The 18,204-nt window shown below is 41.4% G+C and overlaps 1 protein-coding gene across 8 annotated transcripts in view; it reads right to left on the bottom strand.

Moving 5' to 3' along the window:
* TEX2 (testis expressed 2) overlaps nt 1-17,949 on the bottom strand; it is a 42,264-nt gene extending 24,315 nt beyond the window's left edge. The window contains exons 1-2 of one of the 8 annotated variants that reach the window (XM_030462142.1): nt 17,815-17,949; nt 406-2,054 (exon numbers count right to left, since the gene is read on the bottom strand). In XM_030462142.1, the coding sequence (XP_030318002.1) occupies nt 406-2,028 (1,623 nt within the window). In that variant the 5' untranslated portion in view covers nt 2,029-2,054; nt 17,815-17,949. The other 7 variants (XM_030462150.1, XM_030462144.1, XM_030462143.1 and 4 more) reach the window with 7 other exon arrangements.
* Between the last annotated feature and the right edge of the window lie 255 nt (nt 17,950-18,204).

Here is an 18,204-nt window from a genome sequence, read left to right as displayed (position 1 = left end):
TAGACTGATCAGACAAGACAAACAAATTACTGCCTAGAGTGTAAAATACACCAGAAACAAAATATATCTCCCAGATGCAGCTTCAAGTCCAAATGTTACTTTACACACTAAACTCTGACACTATATGCTCTCACTCCTGCTGGATCATTTCAAACCCACCAGCAAAACCAACTGCCCTCTTACTTTTGAAGTAATTCTGGTTTTCTACTAAGCCTTAAGGGACACATGAAGTCTTACATATTCTAAAGGATTTTTGCCCCTGCCAAAGCCACATGACCCTAAAACAATATTCTGTTTACAAACAGGGATAATTCACCTCATTACACCTTCAGAATAAGTCTAATTTATGACTTCTACCCAAAATAATGCACCCAGATACACACACACAAAATGCCATGATCTCACCTTCAGTATTTCAGGTTCTTTGATGTCTAGAGCTTCTGTATTCCATCGCTTTTTCATACTTTTATGCAATTTGAGATATTCATGAGTACGTGGAGTAAGAAGCCAAATCACACAGACAGCTATCAGAAATCCAAGGGCCATTCCAAGTAAGAGTCCACTTAAATAGCCAGGGAGAGGGATAATAAAGTAAGCATAGACTAACAGTGTTAAGAAGTATAAAGTTTTCACTGGTAGTTTAGGCTGTTGCAGATAGAGATTATTTTCATTTTCACTACTGAGCATAGTACCATTTTCCTCAGTCATCTCAGGATCAAGCAAAGTTTCAGTAGGTTTATCAGCTTTGCTTTCATCCTCTAGGAAGGAAAAGTCTTCAGAATACAGTTCACAAAACTCCTCATCCTCTCTGCTTGCTAGTGCAGACAATGAACATTTTTCAAGTACGAGTGAAGTTTTTGAACTCGTGTCCTTTGTGCTTGCAGACTGAGAGCTTTTGTTCTCTGTCTCCTTTGCATGTTCCTCAGCTGCTTTTGACTGATTGTTCTTATCCAGGTTAGAGCCATTTCCATAGAAGTCCCCTTCAGAATCACATTCTTCTTCCTTAATGCTGTAGTTGTTATTGCTTTCTAAATGGCCATTCAAACTGGAAAGGTTTGAGAGTTCTGAAGCACTTGAAGATAAGGCTTTGGGCCTGTGGCTACTACTTTCATCACCCATTATTTTACTGAGGAGCTGAAAAGGTTCATAGATGACCTCAGAAAGGCGCCTCTTAGTATCTTCAATTTTAGCCTCCATTTCAGGTACTTTAAAAAAAGAACGGGTGTCAGAGGGAGATGTTAATGGAGATGAGGGGGCAGTTTTGGAATCCCCACCTGTAGCTCGAGGTTGAGTGAACTGTTTGAACAGATGCAAGTTCAGCTTCGAGTCAGGTGGCTTGTAAGACACAGCTTCAGATTCCTGTTTGGAAGTGTCTGTAGACAGAGATTTCACCAAGGTTTTCATTAACTGCCTATGTCTCATTGGTGGGGTGGGCTCCTTCGGTTCCACATCTGTGGACAGGGACTTGACTAAACCTTTAAAAGGCTTTGCACTGGAACCTGTGGATGATCCACTGGAGCAAACAACTGATCTGGAAGGGGATGAGGATGGGGAAGATGACAGGCTGGGTTTCTGTTCCGCAGGTGGTGGTGCACTCGATAAGCTAACTGTATGACATGAGTGGGATGATGGAGACAGGACTAGTGGCACTGCACTGAACACCTGGGATGTGGAAGAAGAATCCAGGAGTGTCTCTGCAGTTGGCAGAACTGCAGGTGATGAGGACAGCAGTGATGCAGAGTTGGCCATGTGAAGCGAGGTAGCTGGACCAGAAAAATCATGGCCGGTATGCTCAAAGCAGAGGTCTTCCTTGGCTTCAAGTGCTGTTACAATGCTTTGGTCATCTAGTTCCTCATCAAGAAATTCCTTAAACTCCTCTTCCTCCTCTTCTTCCTCCTTCCCAAATGCAGAGAAATGAATAGTGATGGTTTCTCGGGAGACAGATCGTTGGACCTGCACTTTTGGTGCTGACTGCTTTGAGGACATTTCACCAGTTTTCTCTGCATGGCTACTGTTCTGACTTGTCATTGCAGGTCCCAGAGATGTGTCAGAGTCTGTGAAGAAAAGGTAATATTATGTTAATTGCATTTTTTCTCCCTTCAAACACCTTTATTTTCAAGCACTGAGCCAACACAAGATTCAGGTTTTATGCAACAGGTCACTCAAACAGGTCACTCAAAAATTAAAACAAGGGACACTCTTCATTGCACTGGATTTACAGCTGCCTAGTCAAATTATAGACTGTTACTAAAGGAACTGACTGTAGATTTATTTCATTACATAAAATTTTAGTTAATACCCTTTTCACATCTGCTTAACTACCTCATTCTTGATATCACTCAATGCAAGATCAGATTCAAAGGCAAAGAGAAAAAGATGCTTAGGACGATTGGCAGTCATCGATAGGAATGGAGAACATTTCAGGTGGTCTTAAAGGAAGGATCTTATATAATTTTGGGGATATCTGCATAATATTATTTTGGGACAAAGCATAATTGGGCAGAACTTTAAAAATTAAGTTATCCTCCTGAATTCCAGGGCTAGGCACCCTTTATAAATGTAATCAATCACTGCACACAGGCTGCTTATGTGATACACCAAGAAAACTGTATTTTATATCAATTATATCTACACATTATTTTGTTGACCCATGAAGTATGGCATATATTTACATGGAGAAGAAATATCACAGAGTTAAAGTAAGATGAGCATACAGAGATGGACCAGGAATCACAAGAATTGCTCTGCCATTCCAGCTGTGAGGCAGCACTTTGTCTTTCTTCATTGCCAAGGCAGCAAGTTTACTACTTGAGTAGCTGAATTATTTTTTCAGAAGCTGTTACAATGCTGTAATGGAACCATTGAGCTGAATTAATGAGAGGCCGTTGCTGACGTTTAAAGAGCAGTTCAGAAGAATGATTATGTGGTGGTGAAGAAATGTGCACTTCACAAGCAGTTGTGATATCAGATTGTATTATCCAGCATGCCAGTGCCAGCTGTTCATCACCATCTTCCTACTGAGGCTGTAACCCTTTATATTTGCTAATGGAGCTCTTCATGTGAATATATTATTATTTTTAACCCTAGCCCCCTCTTTGAAGGTGCACAATTCCAAACTGACTGCAGGTTACATCAATACTTGCAGAAACCTAGGATTTCACTGATCCTTATTTTGAAAGCCACATCCTCCTTCTCTGGCTGCCTCTGTTTCTTGGTTCTTTTTTTTTTTGTTTTGGTGTTGATTCTGAAGATGTGAGGTTTCAGTTTTATTTAGGTGGCAGCCAGGCCAGATTAATAATCTTCGATCCCCAGACTTCAAATGATTCAAAATATCAAGTTTTAACTGGAAGGGAAGGAGGCTGTTCAGAAAATAATTCCTTTCCCCAGAAAGTCTGAACTCTGGATGCTTTTGCAGGGTGGAATGAGAAGCTGCCAACCAACTACTGCCACTTTCACTTCTTACATTAAGGAACACATCACAACATCTTGTAATCCTCACCTACAGGCACTGCTTTTAAAGAGCTACAGCAAGCCAGGCAAACTCTGCACACAGGCTGCCTGGGAACAGCAACTATTTCTTGCCCAGCCTTTCCTCACTGAGCACTGAGGAGCTGAGGACAGTTTTACTCTGATGATGTGTCCATCACACACAGTGATTCACCTGCAACCCACAGGGACACCCAGGGAGAGCCCAGGTGTGGTAGCACTGGGTCGAGTTGGGCCATGAATCCTCTGCTCAGTGCTGCTACACTAACACGTGCCCTCACCTGCACCAGGAATGACAAATTGCAGTGTTTAGAGACAGCCAAGCAAGCCAGGTTGTGCCCAAGAGCATAAACAGCCTTCTCCAGAACTGGCAAATCCTCCTCTTTTCCCTTCAGCTGAGGCCCCCAAACCACCTCCTCCCCAGCACACAGAAAACACAGGGTGCACTGAAGTGCCTGGTTTAATCATTTATATTATCAACTGTATAGATAAAGCAGCCAACTAGGAACTAACTTAAAAGAACAGGTTAAACTGGCACCCACCATCCTTATTCTATCCACCCATACACAAATGAATTTAGCCCCACATACTGATGAGGTAAGGGATATTCAGTACAGCAATTCCATGTTTTTCATAATCATTCCACTGAAGAAAAAGGACAGATTGGGTAACTAAACTCACACATATTGCAACAGCCAACTATTCCACTCACATTGCTATTACTTAATGCAACATTCACACAAGGAGAAAAGGGTTTGCTATATTAGTAAAACATTTTCATAAAAATCTGCAGCAAGGTTCAAAACTGTTATTTTCCCTGCTCGTTGCTACTAAACACAGACCAGGAAGTGTTTTCCAGAAAACAGAAATTCCTTTCCTGCCAAGTAAAGAAAAAGTCTTACTGGTTATTAAAAAGCACCGTAATACTTTCCCCTGTGTCTGTCAGTTGTGTCAGAGGAACAGGCCCTAAATGCTGTTCAGGAAGCCACTAATTTGATTACTGATAACACCAGAGCACCACTTGGTAGAGGCTGCCACTGCTGCTCAAAGGGAAAGATGTTTCTAACTGGTTTCATCTCTGCTTTCTCTAAAAAGCCTTCTACACCACCACTCAACATGCATCTCCTGCTTCAGCAGACTGCTATAACCTCGACTGGGGAAAAATGTCATGGCTCTTTAGGAGTGGTGGGGCTCATTTTATTTATATATTTTTTATTTATTTTATAGTCATTTTGAAGCATCAGACTGAAGACAGATATATAGTTCATCCCCTAAATCCATCCTGTTTGGAAGGAGAAATAGTGTGTTTCCCTTACACTATCCTTACAACATCCACAGTGCGACAGAAGAGCTACAGATCATCCTGCATTAGGACAGACAGGGCCACCCTGCTACCTGTTTCTCAGTTTGAGAAACCCTGCACAAGCCAATGTGATCTGAAATTCATATTTGCTCTCAGAAATAGAAATCCCATTTGATTTTACTACTCAGCCAGTATTTTCCTTCAAATACTGAGAGATACAGGAGGGCTGTTACAGATCTTAAAATAAGCATCAGAGCTCTCAGCATCAGACAAAATTTTTTCTAATATGAGCAGGAAGTTCTGGGTTCTCCAAGACAAAGCACAGCATTAGTGATCCTAATTGGTTACAGTCTTTATTTAAGCAATGTTTTAAATCATTGGAAGTTTCCACCTTCCAGAACCTGTTATTACTACTTTGCCACAGTTGTCTAGAAAGCCAATTCCCATTTAGAACTGGATGGATCTCACTGCAGGAGAGATCACAGCTACTGGGACAGTATCTGTTGCACATATTTCACCTCATTCAGCAGATGTGTATCACAAAGGACAGAAAAAAAAAAAAAGATATGAAAACTAAACTTCAACTTCCTTTCCTATCCCCATTCAAATTTCTAATGACGACAAATTCTACTCCTCTGGCATCTCCCTAAGTTAATGTATTCCATGGTTAACATCTATTACTCCTTTTACATCCACTAGTCATTACTTTTAAATGAACTACACAGAAAGTGTTGGTAATTGCCACTACTCAACAGCCCTGTGAAATCTTTGTCAGGGATCCAGTTACCCAGCCTGAAAATAATACTTGGAAGCTCACTTTCCAACAGGAGTAATAAGTTTTGTTTCACCTTTCAAGTTCACTCAAGTGGATCTGAGATAAAGAGAAGGGAAGGGAAAGGAGAAACAAATACCCATTAAAAGTCTGCTTTAAATCTAAGCATTGAAATGAAAAATTTTATAGCAATATCAAGTAATAATAAAAGAATGTAGTCCAATGTGTTCAACACTATGGTCACAGCCAGAACAGATGATGCCACCCAGTATGGACTGTAATATACACACACAGACCACCCACAGCACACACCTGTAACAAAAATCTACCAGGTTATCACAGCTAAGCTGGTTAACAGCTCAAATACCTCCATCAGGAGTCCTCTGAACCTCATAAAAATAAAATAAGCAAATTGGTTTTTTGTGCAAATGATTCTGAGGTAAGACTAATCCAAGTTAAACAACCACCATTTAGGTACACTTAGGGATACTTATCTGACAGGTCCCAAGGAAGGTATGAAAGTATAATCAATGACTTAAATGAAAACTACAAACCTACCAGAGACAAATAAGAGGGAGTACTTACTTAAGTCTAGTACAGAAAGGCCAAATAACATCACAGTGGAAAATAAGACTTCAAAATTACTGGAATCTTTTTTAAGACAGGCACTGCTAATGAGGTCTTTACCACGAGCTTGTTCTTACAAGGCTCCATAAATAAGCAAATAAAAATTGTTTAAAATTAGCTAAGCAAATCCATTCTATATTAACATGCTCCCCAAAGCCCTAAGAAAGGTCAGCTACCACATCAGCTTCTCTGCCTGCACTGGTGAAAGATTAATGATCCCTCTTCCCTATTCACCTTCCATGCACATCACTTACACCAAGAATTCCAGCTTCACTAGTTTAACTTTTGACAAACACAGAAAAGTAACCAGAAAGGCCATCCAGAAACTCAGAAAAAATAACTTCTTCCTATTTAATGCTTTTCTGACAGCTGAAATGAAGTGTAAGAAATTGAATATTTCCCCTAATAAAAGTAATAAAAGTTAAATCAAATGAAAACATGCAATAACTCACAGAGGAACAATAAACAGTAGGTGGAGAGGAATCACTTTCTTTTGCTATGTATTGACATTTGTTCTTTTAAAAGCAAGAACACAGAAACAACAGCAGCTTTCTGGAAATGCAATCAATTGCAGTGGCAGGACAAGCTCCTGGTCCCACTGACCACATTGACAGAGACATCTGTGTCCTGCTGGGCTCCAGAAGAAAGGCTCAGTCCCACCAGGAGGAGATTCCAACAAAAGCACCATGAATCAGCACCAGATGAAGAAAGAAAGGGCAGCAGCAAATCTGCTGAAGTGTGAGACAGCAACCTAGTGAGCAAAGCAACACTCCCAAGCTGCCAGCTGGGAGCTGAAGCCTGTCAACACCAAGGCAAGTTCAACCAACCTGACAACAAGCCCAGACAGAGGTTGCTGCCTTGCCATCCTAGCAGTGTAGCACTTCTCAGTTGATATAGGTCAAATTTTATTTTGCAATAGAACTGCTTCCCTGAAATTCAAAGGAGGAGCTGGAAGAGGCATGGAGTTCTGTGCTGGTACCGTTAGGTGTAAGCTGAGCCCAGAAACTGCTGCTTAACGTGCAGCTCTTTCCAGCTCAGTTTCAACACAACCTCTACTAATGCTTCTTTCCCAGTCAATTGCAATACTACACTACTGGTAAAGCTCCTCAGTATCCTGAGTACTATATATGTTTGTAAAGCACTGTGAAAAGAACTACTGTACTAACCAGAAGTTGCATTTACCATCCAGTCAACTCATAATCTATTATTTCCTTTTTTATAAATCACTCACACACTTCTGGTGACATATTCCTCTGCTCTTTGCAGTTTATTCCAACAGCACCAGAGTGTAATTTCATTGAAGGTTTATGGCCAGTTGAGCATGAGTGAGAAGCAAAATGCTCCAGAAATGCTCCAGACCTAGATCTGAAAATCCTGCAGTAAGGGATTTAGAAATAAACACATTACAACAGAGCATATTTAAGCAGAAAGAGGCAATCCAACTTCTGCCACTGTGTAAAACCTTTTTTCCACTATTCTCTCCCAAAACTGCTGTACTGCCTGGCTAAAGCACTCTCTCTTCAGTCATCCTGAAAAGGCAAAGAGGAGAAAAAACACTTGACTGTTAGCAATCCTAAGCAATAACAGGTAACTGTTGTGTTTGTTCCCATCCAAAAGGGAGGAGAGACTAAATCACAACTTGCTGGTGCTGCACAAGCACTTCATCTCAACAGAAAATGGTTTATTATTACAGAAACAAAACAACAAAAGCTTACACAAAAAACTACAACCTATTGAGAGGGTAAATGGTGAGGCAGAACATTATGCAGGACTCTTTCCATTTTGGTGGAAAAAAAAAAATCAACTCAGTAATCTGATGAAAGATTAACTAAAACCTCTGTGGATTAGGCCACAACTGAAAATGCTGCCCACATCTCTGATGAAATTAAAGGTCGCCAAAAAATCTTTAGGGGAAATTTTGAGGGACTTACAGAAAAGCACATTTCCAAAAGGAAATAAGCTGCCTTGATCTTAAATTAAAAAGAGCTTATCAGAATGGCATTACAGGCTCATTTTCCCCAACATTTCAAATGCACATCAATAGGAAAAACTGTCTATAGGTAACAAGTGAGTGCTCAAGGACTTTTTTGACATTTACTTCCATTTCACTAACAAAAAATTTCAATCAATATTCAAAACTACTGTGAAGTTAAAACATAAGTAAAACTACATGGCAAAAACATCTGGATGTGTGTTCTCATTTAGATATCTTTTCTTATTTTCCACACAGTATTTATAACTCACAGCATTTCAAGGTGTAAACTTCCCAACTGACAGACACTGGTGAGATTCTTCCCTGCTCTTTGTTGTGCAGAACATGAAAGAGATTTCTGCCAAAAACAGGCTACTAAAATCAAAGCCACTTCCTTCATTTGCATTCTCCTCCATTTCTTATGTTAGACACAGAAGAGAGTAACAGTTAATGGATCAGTTTGATATATTAAGGCTTTCTGGGGTTTTCTTTTTTGTTTTTTTTTCTTTTCTCTTTTTTCCCCAAGAGCAATGAAGTAACTCCTACTTCTCAAAGCTGAAATACATATTAATTGCAATGTATGATAGGTCAATTACAGATTGCCTGACCCTAACAGCTGCTTCACAGGCTTGACTCCAATTGAAATCAACTGAGTCAGAAAATGCTGAACACCTCCTACAACGTATTTTTTAATCCTAATTGCTCAGAAACTATGGCAAGTAGATACATGAAAGAAAAACAACTTCTAAAGCCATCTGAGTTAACAGGATCATTTTACAGAAAGCAGATATGAAGACACTGTATTTCTCATAAGGAAAAAGAAAATTGGTGTGATGTGGTGATACAAAACAAGGACCTTATGTACCTCAAAGCCTTCTCTCTCTTCACACTGCTAAGCAACAAGACTAGGAGAGGATCCTCCCTATTCTGTTTTTGTCTCAAAATGTGGGTACCATTATCACAACTAGGAAGATAATTTGTCATGTGAATACACCCAAAAAAGGAAACAAAATAAGACTGGGAAGAACACAACAGTGTTCTCTTTTTTCAGCAGAATAGATCTATCCCAACATGCTTGTTCACTGCACGAATTAAGCCACAAAAGTAAAATAAATAAAAAAACTCTAGAAGGTTTAAGTTAATTAACAGTGTTTGGAACTTTTCAGCACTCCTTGAAAAACATTCTTACTGCCTATGGTGAAAAGTAGTTTCCAAAGATCAATAATGCAGGAAGCAACACAGCCATTACCCAGACTCTCTCAGCTCAGAAAGCAATTATTTGTTCCTATAGGGTGTAATTTGCCCACAGAGCATGCAGACACCAACACAAGTCCTTATCTTAGGGGGAAGTAGCCTTCAGGTAGACTTGTATGATGGGACAAGATCTGTAAATAAAATCATTCCTTCAAGCCCCTTTATTTCAGAGATGCACATATTAAATTCTGATCAGCTGCTCAGGGATCTGTACAACATGCACACAGGTCTCACTTTGGAAACACTGATCAACGGAGTTGTCTCCAGGAATTACATCTGACAGCTTCAAGGTCTGGAAATGAAAAGCTCAGAAGGTCTTGGGGCAACATATCCCCCAATTCCCCAGTTGCTTCAGAAGTTGTAATGCAATATGAACAGAAGACTTTTTAAAAAATAGTTCTTTAAAATTATTTTTAAGAAGAACCCCAGGTCTAGTTTGAATTCACGTGGTATTCATGCAAGCTCTCTACTCTCATTCTCTTTTACTTCCCTGTAGAAAAGGGTTAAAATCTTCTCTTTTTCATCCTATATTTGCTATTCAGTAACCAGGTATTATTACCAGTGCTGTTTGCTTGGCAAATGCCTTCAGCACTGTTAAAGTTTCTGCTATTGCAGACAGAAATAATGTCTCAACTACTTGATAAGTAGGTAAGAAAGAATGCACTTCCCTCTATGTGGGTTACATTTTGTGCATGCACATGCACAGAAAGAGAAGTATCACTAAAGTGGCTTCAAGGAAATGAATTTTTAGGTCATCAGTTTTAAGGTCTTAGTTGCTGGGAGATAAAAGAACAGAAAAAGCCACCAGATGGACTCAAAAGGGCAAAGGGAAGTTAAGTGTCTTTGAGCCATATCCTGCCTTGTTCAATTACAGCATTATGCAGCAATTCTTATTTCAGGCACATGGCAATGTTCTTACACACATGCTTAATTAATCCACCATGCATTTTTTAATCAAATAGAGTCAACTCTCCAAGGTCTGAAGGCCATACTGTTAATGCATTTGTGAGCACATACATCCTCACATCCTCATACATCCCCATCCACCAGGGCAGGGCTGTTTCAGTGAGGCTTTTAATTGCTGAGAGGTCAAGTCAGAGAAGCCAAGCATGGGTGGCAGCTCCAGTTGTCTTCCAGGATATGGTGACAAAACACTGATGAATGAAGTGTAAGGAAGCTGCACCCATCCCTAAGGAACTGCCTCTGACATGCTACATAAAATGAAGGCTTTAGAGACAGGATAGGTTGGTCGATCTTTGGGGAAACTTAAACAAAAACCCCAAAAACAAAACAACCAAAGAGTACAAGTAGAAATTTAGACATGGGATGGAAGTATTTTCACCTTACATTCATCACCACACCATGGGAAAAGCTCCTCTCCATTAAAACATGGAACAACCTTCACACCCCCTCAAACGTTCTCCTGAAATCCATGGAGGAGTCATAAGCGTGATCAGAACAGACAATGCCTTCTTCAAGAGTGAGAGATCTGAGCAAATCACACAAATCAGCATTTATTTGGCTTGGGGAATTGGAGACTGCAGCCTGAAAAGCCACTGTTCATACCATACCCACTTTGTGACTTGAAAGAAATTTGCAAGACAGTAATCCCATAGCAGTTTTGATTGGTAAATACACTGCTTAAGGCATCTGGATACATGAAGAAAATTTTAAAAATATACATACTGGGAAAGTAAAGAACTAAACCAACATTCATGATGCTGCACAGTGATTTATGCATTTTTACTACATAAATTGCTAAGTTTTAACTTGATAGAAAGAATAATAAACAGCTAGCTAGGATTTCTAAAATCTGGCCAATAAAAATGAAACTGAAGAACTGTACCAACACATCAGAAAAGCAAGAGTTCATAAAATCTGTTCAATACTCACAACCACTTACCAACCCACCTCTCAAATACACGTCAAAAAATGGGAGATCCATACAACTGAATATTTAAACTTTTAACATCAACACACCTCTAAATCTATCCTTCAGACATTCAGTTTTCTACAGCTGTTAAGCACAGATCTTCAGCTTTACCTCTGGACAGTGTTAAGTTGTCTTGGAAATCTGTTTTGGAATTTCTGTTTGGAAATCAGCCCTTGTTGTTATAAAGGGAATGATAACGGGAATTACAAAACAGGAGATAGTTTGCATGCACAGCTGGTCCTTTCTCCATCCACATCTCCACATCACTAAAGCAGCAGATAAACAGAACAATACTGTTTTTTGGTTTTGGTTTTTTTTTTTTCTCAAATACTTTTGTAAAGTTGTCCCACATTTGCTTAGTAGGTTTATTTAAGATCTGGCAAAGCCTTTATTAACTAGCACATTTTTCAGCTGATAGAAATTTAGGATTATCTCCCCCTTACTCCTTCCCCCTTGTCTCTATTCATTTGTTTAATACTTCAAGGCAAGTTGAAAAGGAAAAAGCATGGAAGCAATTGGACAAAAAGAACTGCTACTGAGAAGGTCTTACAAAGATAAGCCTTATCAAACTTCACAGCAGTTACAAACAATAGAAAGAACATTTGGATCACTTTCATTTACCACCAAAATACATTTATTTATGCATTCAACCTCAAACATTACACAAGAGTATTAAGAAAGAAAGTTAAGCCCCTCCAGTATTAAGCAAGCTGAATTCAAATATGCAGCTTGGAAGGTATCCAGAGAAGAAATCTTCACCTTGCCTTGGGTGCTTTAGGGCAGCGAGTTGAGAACAAGAGGTGGGAGATGACCAGCAGGCAGGAAGCAGGACTATGGGAATGCTGTGGAATTCTCAGTTGTGACATTATCATTCCTGACCTCAGGGAGAGTTTGCTCACAGGAACCCAGCAGAGCCCTGGGCAGCCAGATCCTCAGCACTCACAAGTTTCAGAAAAGAAGGCACCATAACATATTGCAAATGCAAGCCAAGAGAGAGGAGAAAGCTTAAATGACAACTTTCACTGTCTGGTTTTAGTATCACATGTTAGGCAATATTTCCTAATCAAGCTACCAAAATCACAAGTGTGTCAGCATGACTCTCTCTTCCTCTCCAGGCTCTTAAGCCTGTCTGGGCTCACACAACAGACATTTGTATTTCCTCAGTCTTAATCCTGACTTCCAGAGAAACAAAATTCTTTATGCAGGTCTCTATTTAATTTCCAATCAGAACTTCACTGCATCTATGTTTTAGTCCTGTCATCTCTTTGAAATTCCTAGTATCAAAGGAGATACTATCTAGGTCTGTTTATATTTTGCAGTCCTATTTACAACTTGAATATAATTTAAACAAAACACATGAAATCCAGAGTAAGATCTAGGATCTTACAGCTCTGGGTCCTCTGCACAAGCTCCTAAAGCCCAATATAGCAATTTTTTGGACTCAAACTGATCCATTAGAAGAGCACTCCAATTCCTGAACATTCACTTTCATACACTTTTAAGAGCTCCTCTCTTTAGCTTGGCCATCCCATCTTCTCACAGCTTCAGGATAACAATCCTGCATCAAGAGGATAAGTGATCCAGGACATGTAACATGTTCACCAGCACTAAGGGACATTCTTCTGCAATGTTCCTGTCACCCAACACCAGTGGGGTCAGAGAGCCCAACAGTTTACAAACCACAGAGACACTGGGTAATGAAGATTAAAGCCCAGTTTGTACAACAATTCATTTGTGCTACCCTCCTGGCCTTTATGGGAAAACACCACTGCTCACTGTGTTTTATTGATCTGCTGTTATCCTTTGTCCATCAGTTATCTTGTCTTTTAGAACACTACTTTAACTGCTCTGTAACTGTGCTGTGTATTGATTTGGACTTTGGAGGGCAGAATACCACACCTTGCTGTTTGGGAAGGAGAGAGTTAAAAGAAATAGGAGAGAAACACAATGAATAGAGGGCTAAAAATTTCAGGAGCAGGAAGGCAAGAAGAAAACAAATGCTTTTTTACCATTACATTCTCATGTTTCTCCAGAGAAACTAACAATCAGCTTCATCAGAGACAACAGCTCTGAGTATCCAGAGAATAAGGACAACTGGTAAATAACGCGAACACCTTAGAACTGTTTTCCTCGCAGGGCAGGAAGCAGGAAGAAAAAACACCTGCAAAACCCACAAGGATTACTGCACACTGCTGATATTTCAAATACTCTGTTGTCAAAACTTGCTCCTCTGCTTCCCACCACCCAAGACTTCCAACAGGGTAGGACTGGCCCTGGCTAAAACAGCAAGTTTTTAAGAAGCTCCCCTCAGATGCCTTAATTGAGCAATTTCAGCTTATGGAATTTGCTTTTTATTTTCCAGATACTGGTCATCAAGAACTCCATTAAAGGAAGTGGTGATGAATTCTGTTAATTAGGTCTTAAAAGGGGATACCTCCATAGCCCTGGGGGATCCAAAATAATTTATTACTGTAACAGCCTTGTTCCACAGCAAGAAACTGCAGAGAAGGCAGATAGAAGAGGAACAATACAGGCAAATACTGCAATACAGAAATGATTGGAAGACTCACACCACACTGGGTGTATTGTTGCTGTGCTTGCCAAAGAAGGGGAATTTTGCCCTGCAGACATACTCAAAACTCATGAAACTAAGTTAGCATATGGCAGCCTTTAGTGCAAAGTAACTCCAATAACAGATTTGCACGAAAGAATCTAAACGTCACCTTAAAAGACAATAAATTTTACTTGCCAAATAGGTGGGTACCAACAATGCAAAGCTTGGCCCAAATCCTAGCAACTCCATTCACTTCCATTTCTTCTGGAAAAGATGATATGCAAGTGCTGACTCTCCAGGTGATTACATCTCAGTCCTCACATTGCATAGGTGCAGAGGCTAAGGGCACTGGGTGAATTTAAATGCTCCTGGCCAACATGGAATCTCCATGTTTTGTTGCCTCAGGATCTTAACCAATAATTATTAACCTTCTGCCTTCAAACTTCTGGGTTTGCCATGTTAACAGATGCCTTAGAAACAGCAGGTCATATATTGATAGGACACAACAACTGGGATTCTGTCCCACACATCCAGAAAGGAAGCTGAATTCAACTACTTGTAATTAAAAAAACAAACAAAAAAACCAAAAAAAAACAACCAAACCCCTTACTTCATGGGTCATTTGCCCCCATCCTCTACACTAATGGAAGAAAAACACATTTTTTTTTAAAATCAGAGTCAACAACAGCATTACACATACCTTAATGCTATATATCAGTGCACTGAAGGAATAAACACAGAGAGATTTCTGAGGGACAGACAACACTGCAGCTTTGCCTTTGCTCCCTAAATGTTAAATATTGCTTTTCCTCAAGCTAACTGTGATTGTGTTACTCAGCTGAATTTAGAAAAACTGTTCCCAGATTGCATCTATCTTCAGATTTGCAGTTTCCATTTCAGTCTGCAGTAAGATTTTGCAAATACAAGCTCATTTCTGTGTTACACATCCTTTTCCAGCAAGCCCAATGAGAACGCTGCCTTCCCTACACACCTGAGGCATGAAGTAACAACAGAAAACACTCAGACAACTGTCCCCATGTCTCCAACCTCTTGCTAGAAATAGGGTCAATTTCTAGCCTTTTACCAAGGAGAAGACACCAGGAATAAGGCCAGTTGCATGCAGCCTTGCAGGTTTGGTTCTGAATGACAGAGATCTTGGAACATCTTCTGGTACCCACTTTACACTACCTAGAGTAAGAAAAGCCATTGTTGATCCCCCTTGTTGGGCACATGTGGCATCTTTATACATTTCCAGAGTTGAGTCCTACTCTGAATATTCTTTATCTCTTACAGTACTAAGTACACACTCATGAAGGCTAACAGTATTAACTCTAATCTTTATTTCTGTCATCTCTAAACCTACATTACCCTTACAACATACATCACCACCTGATTGTTTCACTTAGAGCATTAAGGGCTTCTAGAACATGATGCCTTTATTACTCAAGGGTGTTTTAGAGCACACTGCTTGAACATTACTCCTTACTGTGGACATACAACATCACAACTTCTAGCTCATCAAAGAACAAAAAATCCAGAAATTTGCAGGATTTTCCAGGCTCCACAACTGTGTTTAAGACCAGAATTTACTTACCATCCTCTTCATTCTTTTGAAACCTACAATTTGCCCTAATAAACAAGCTTTATTTTTCTTCAGCTTCTGGGCAGGTATGAGCTACACTCTACACACACCACAACTGAGTCACATCAAGGGCCTTAACAGGACAAAGTTTCACCCTTGGTAGCACACAGAGAACAGGAGAGGGGAACAACAGCACATGAAACATACCCTTATGTATGCCGACTGCCCTGTTTGGGGCTGGTCACCTCTATACTCACACAGCACAGGGCTGGTGGCCTCTCAGACACACTACATGAGATGCCTTTGGATTTCATGTAATGCATTTGATTGCCTGCACATGGAAAGGTGAAGTTAAGAGCAGCACAGTACCCAAATCTGTCAAATAAGCAGCTGTTCATATAAACAGTGCATCTTCAGTATTCTAGTTAAGATGATCTCACATTTATTTCAGTTATATTATTTACTAGAGAAGTTTCCCTATCTCTTATTACTTTGTTTACACATCTACCACAACAGGGAAATTACTCTTATATATCATTATACATTCTGCCTAGGTTTCCCACTGCACATTCTTTACCATACAGCTGTCTTAGTAGTTCTTTAGTTCTAAACAACTAAGTATTTGGTAGTAATATTTGAGACTACTATGAGTTGTTTTCATGCAAAAAGAAGTATGCAATTAACATATGTATTTTATCAGGCTGTGCCCTTCCTCAAATGTTCACTTTGAATTTCATTAATTGAGTTTCCAAAAAAAAAGCAATAGAGGTTGTTTAGAGAAGTTCTTTGCATGGACCAAAAGTGAAGTTCACAAAGAGAAGCACCTGGCTTACCAATGTAATTCACAGGAGATACCATTTCCCAGGAGAGTGCAAGACATCTCTGAACACAGAATTACCTTTTGGGTCCTTTGCTCAAGACAGAAAGGACCTTACCCAACCCTGCCTTAGAAACTCTACCTCAAACCTCAGCACCTTCTTGGAGTATTTTTAATATGCTACCCACAACAGAGCAGCTTGTTGGCTTTGAAGTCAATCAGAACAGTAACCTCTTATATATCATAAAAGAATATGATGTCAGAGTCTTTAAAAGTCAATTCTAACATCAAAAACATCAGTTTAGTTTCTTTTGCTTCTACCTCTAATTTAGCACATATTCAAGTCAGAGAAAATTTAAACAGACTTTGCACTCACACTGCCTGAATTTTATTCAAAGCTTAGGAATGTTCAGTTATTTTTAAATTAAAAAAAGCTACATCTTCTTAGGAAAAAATACGCCTTTGAGACTGTGAGCCTGCCTTGTTTTTCCCTGATTTATGCAGGCAAGATCGTCTTGAAAAAGGAGTTGTGTGAAGACAGAGAAGTATGACAAAGCATCTTAACCAAAGATAATCTTACAGCACTGAAGCCTTACACTAATTTGTTACAGTTACACTATGAAAGTTGCATACTAAAGTTTAAATTAAACTCAGCTGCATACTTAACTTCCCTAAATCACCAACAACAGTTCCTGCAATACATTTGCTGACAGATACAAATCCTCAAGAAGTTGAGCACTGACATTCAGAAGGAACTTTATAGTACATGCTGAAGAGACACAGTAAAGGGATTGAGACACTGAACTGCAACAGAGAAGTGAGACACTAATGATACTGAGAATTAAGAGGAGCTGAAACTAAAGAGCCGCCACTTAGGACAAGCAAGAAGGAAACAGTTTTAGGCTACTAAAAGCCATCTAGGAATCCCCGCAGTTCCAGCAAGAATAAACCTTACTGTTTGTTTTTCCGATGTCACTTCTACTCCAGCAGTGCTTCTGCCAAACTGCGTACCCTGCCTCAGCCAAACCTTTACCTCAGTTGCAGGGAGGGAAGGGGGAAGTAACTCCATCCCGACGAACCTTGCCCAACAGTAAAAATAAACCCTGCACCGGCCCCCTCTGACGGGGCGGCCTCAGCCCAGGCATCGCTCCCCTCCGAAGCAGCCGCCTCCCAGCCGAGCCCCCGGGGTCCCCGCGGCCGGACCGACACCAGGGCCGCCGCCATCAGCCCGGGATCCACCGTCCTTTGGGGCGCCCCGGGAGCCGTCTCCCCCCCCCACCTCGCCCTAGGCCCGGTCCGGCCCGGCCCGCTTCTCCTCACCGCCGGACTCCCCTTCCTTCCCACCCACCCCAAACCCAAACCGAGACCGGAGGGGAGACTGCCGGGTTCCGGTGCCTCACACCGGGCGCTGCAGCGGCTGTTCAGCCCCGGCGGGTGCGGCAGAGCTGCCGGTGCTGCTCCGCTGCCCGGAGCGGGCCGAGACGACGCGGCGGGGCCCTCCCTGCCCGCCTTACCTTATCCGCGGCTCATGGCACTGCCCGGCGCGGCCCCGGCGTCCCCCGGCCCGCGCCACCAGCGCCGCGCCGGGCGGCAGCAGGGGGAGGAGAGGCGGCGGGGCTGCCCGGAGCCGCCAATCCGGGCCCCGCGGTGGGCCGGGCCTGCCGGAGCCGCCGCAGCGCCGGCCCGAGGGGTGGGGCGGGGCACGGGCCCGGGGCTGGCGGCGTGAGGCGGGCAGAGGCCCGGCAGAGCAAGCCGGGTGTGAGGGGATGGCGGCGGCTGAGGGGGGACCGGGCCGCTCCCCTGAGGCGGGCAGCCCGCTGCCAAAGTTTGAGGCAGCCGGTAAGAGGCGAAGAGAGGGAAACGGCTCTCCGAGTCGCTCCTCGTCTCGGGCAAAGAGCAAACGG

This window comes from Calypte anna, chromosome 18 (genome assembly GCF_003957555.1).
Source record: "Calypte anna isolate BGI_N300 chromosome 18, bCalAnn1_v1.p, whole genome shotgun sequence".
In the NCBI taxonomy this organism is placed as follows: domain Eukaryota; kingdom Metazoa; phylum Chordata; class Aves; order Apodiformes; family Trochilidae; genus Calypte; species Calypte anna.
Note: the sequence above shows the minus strand (reverse complement) of the source record. Positions and strands in the feature narration are given on the sequence as shown.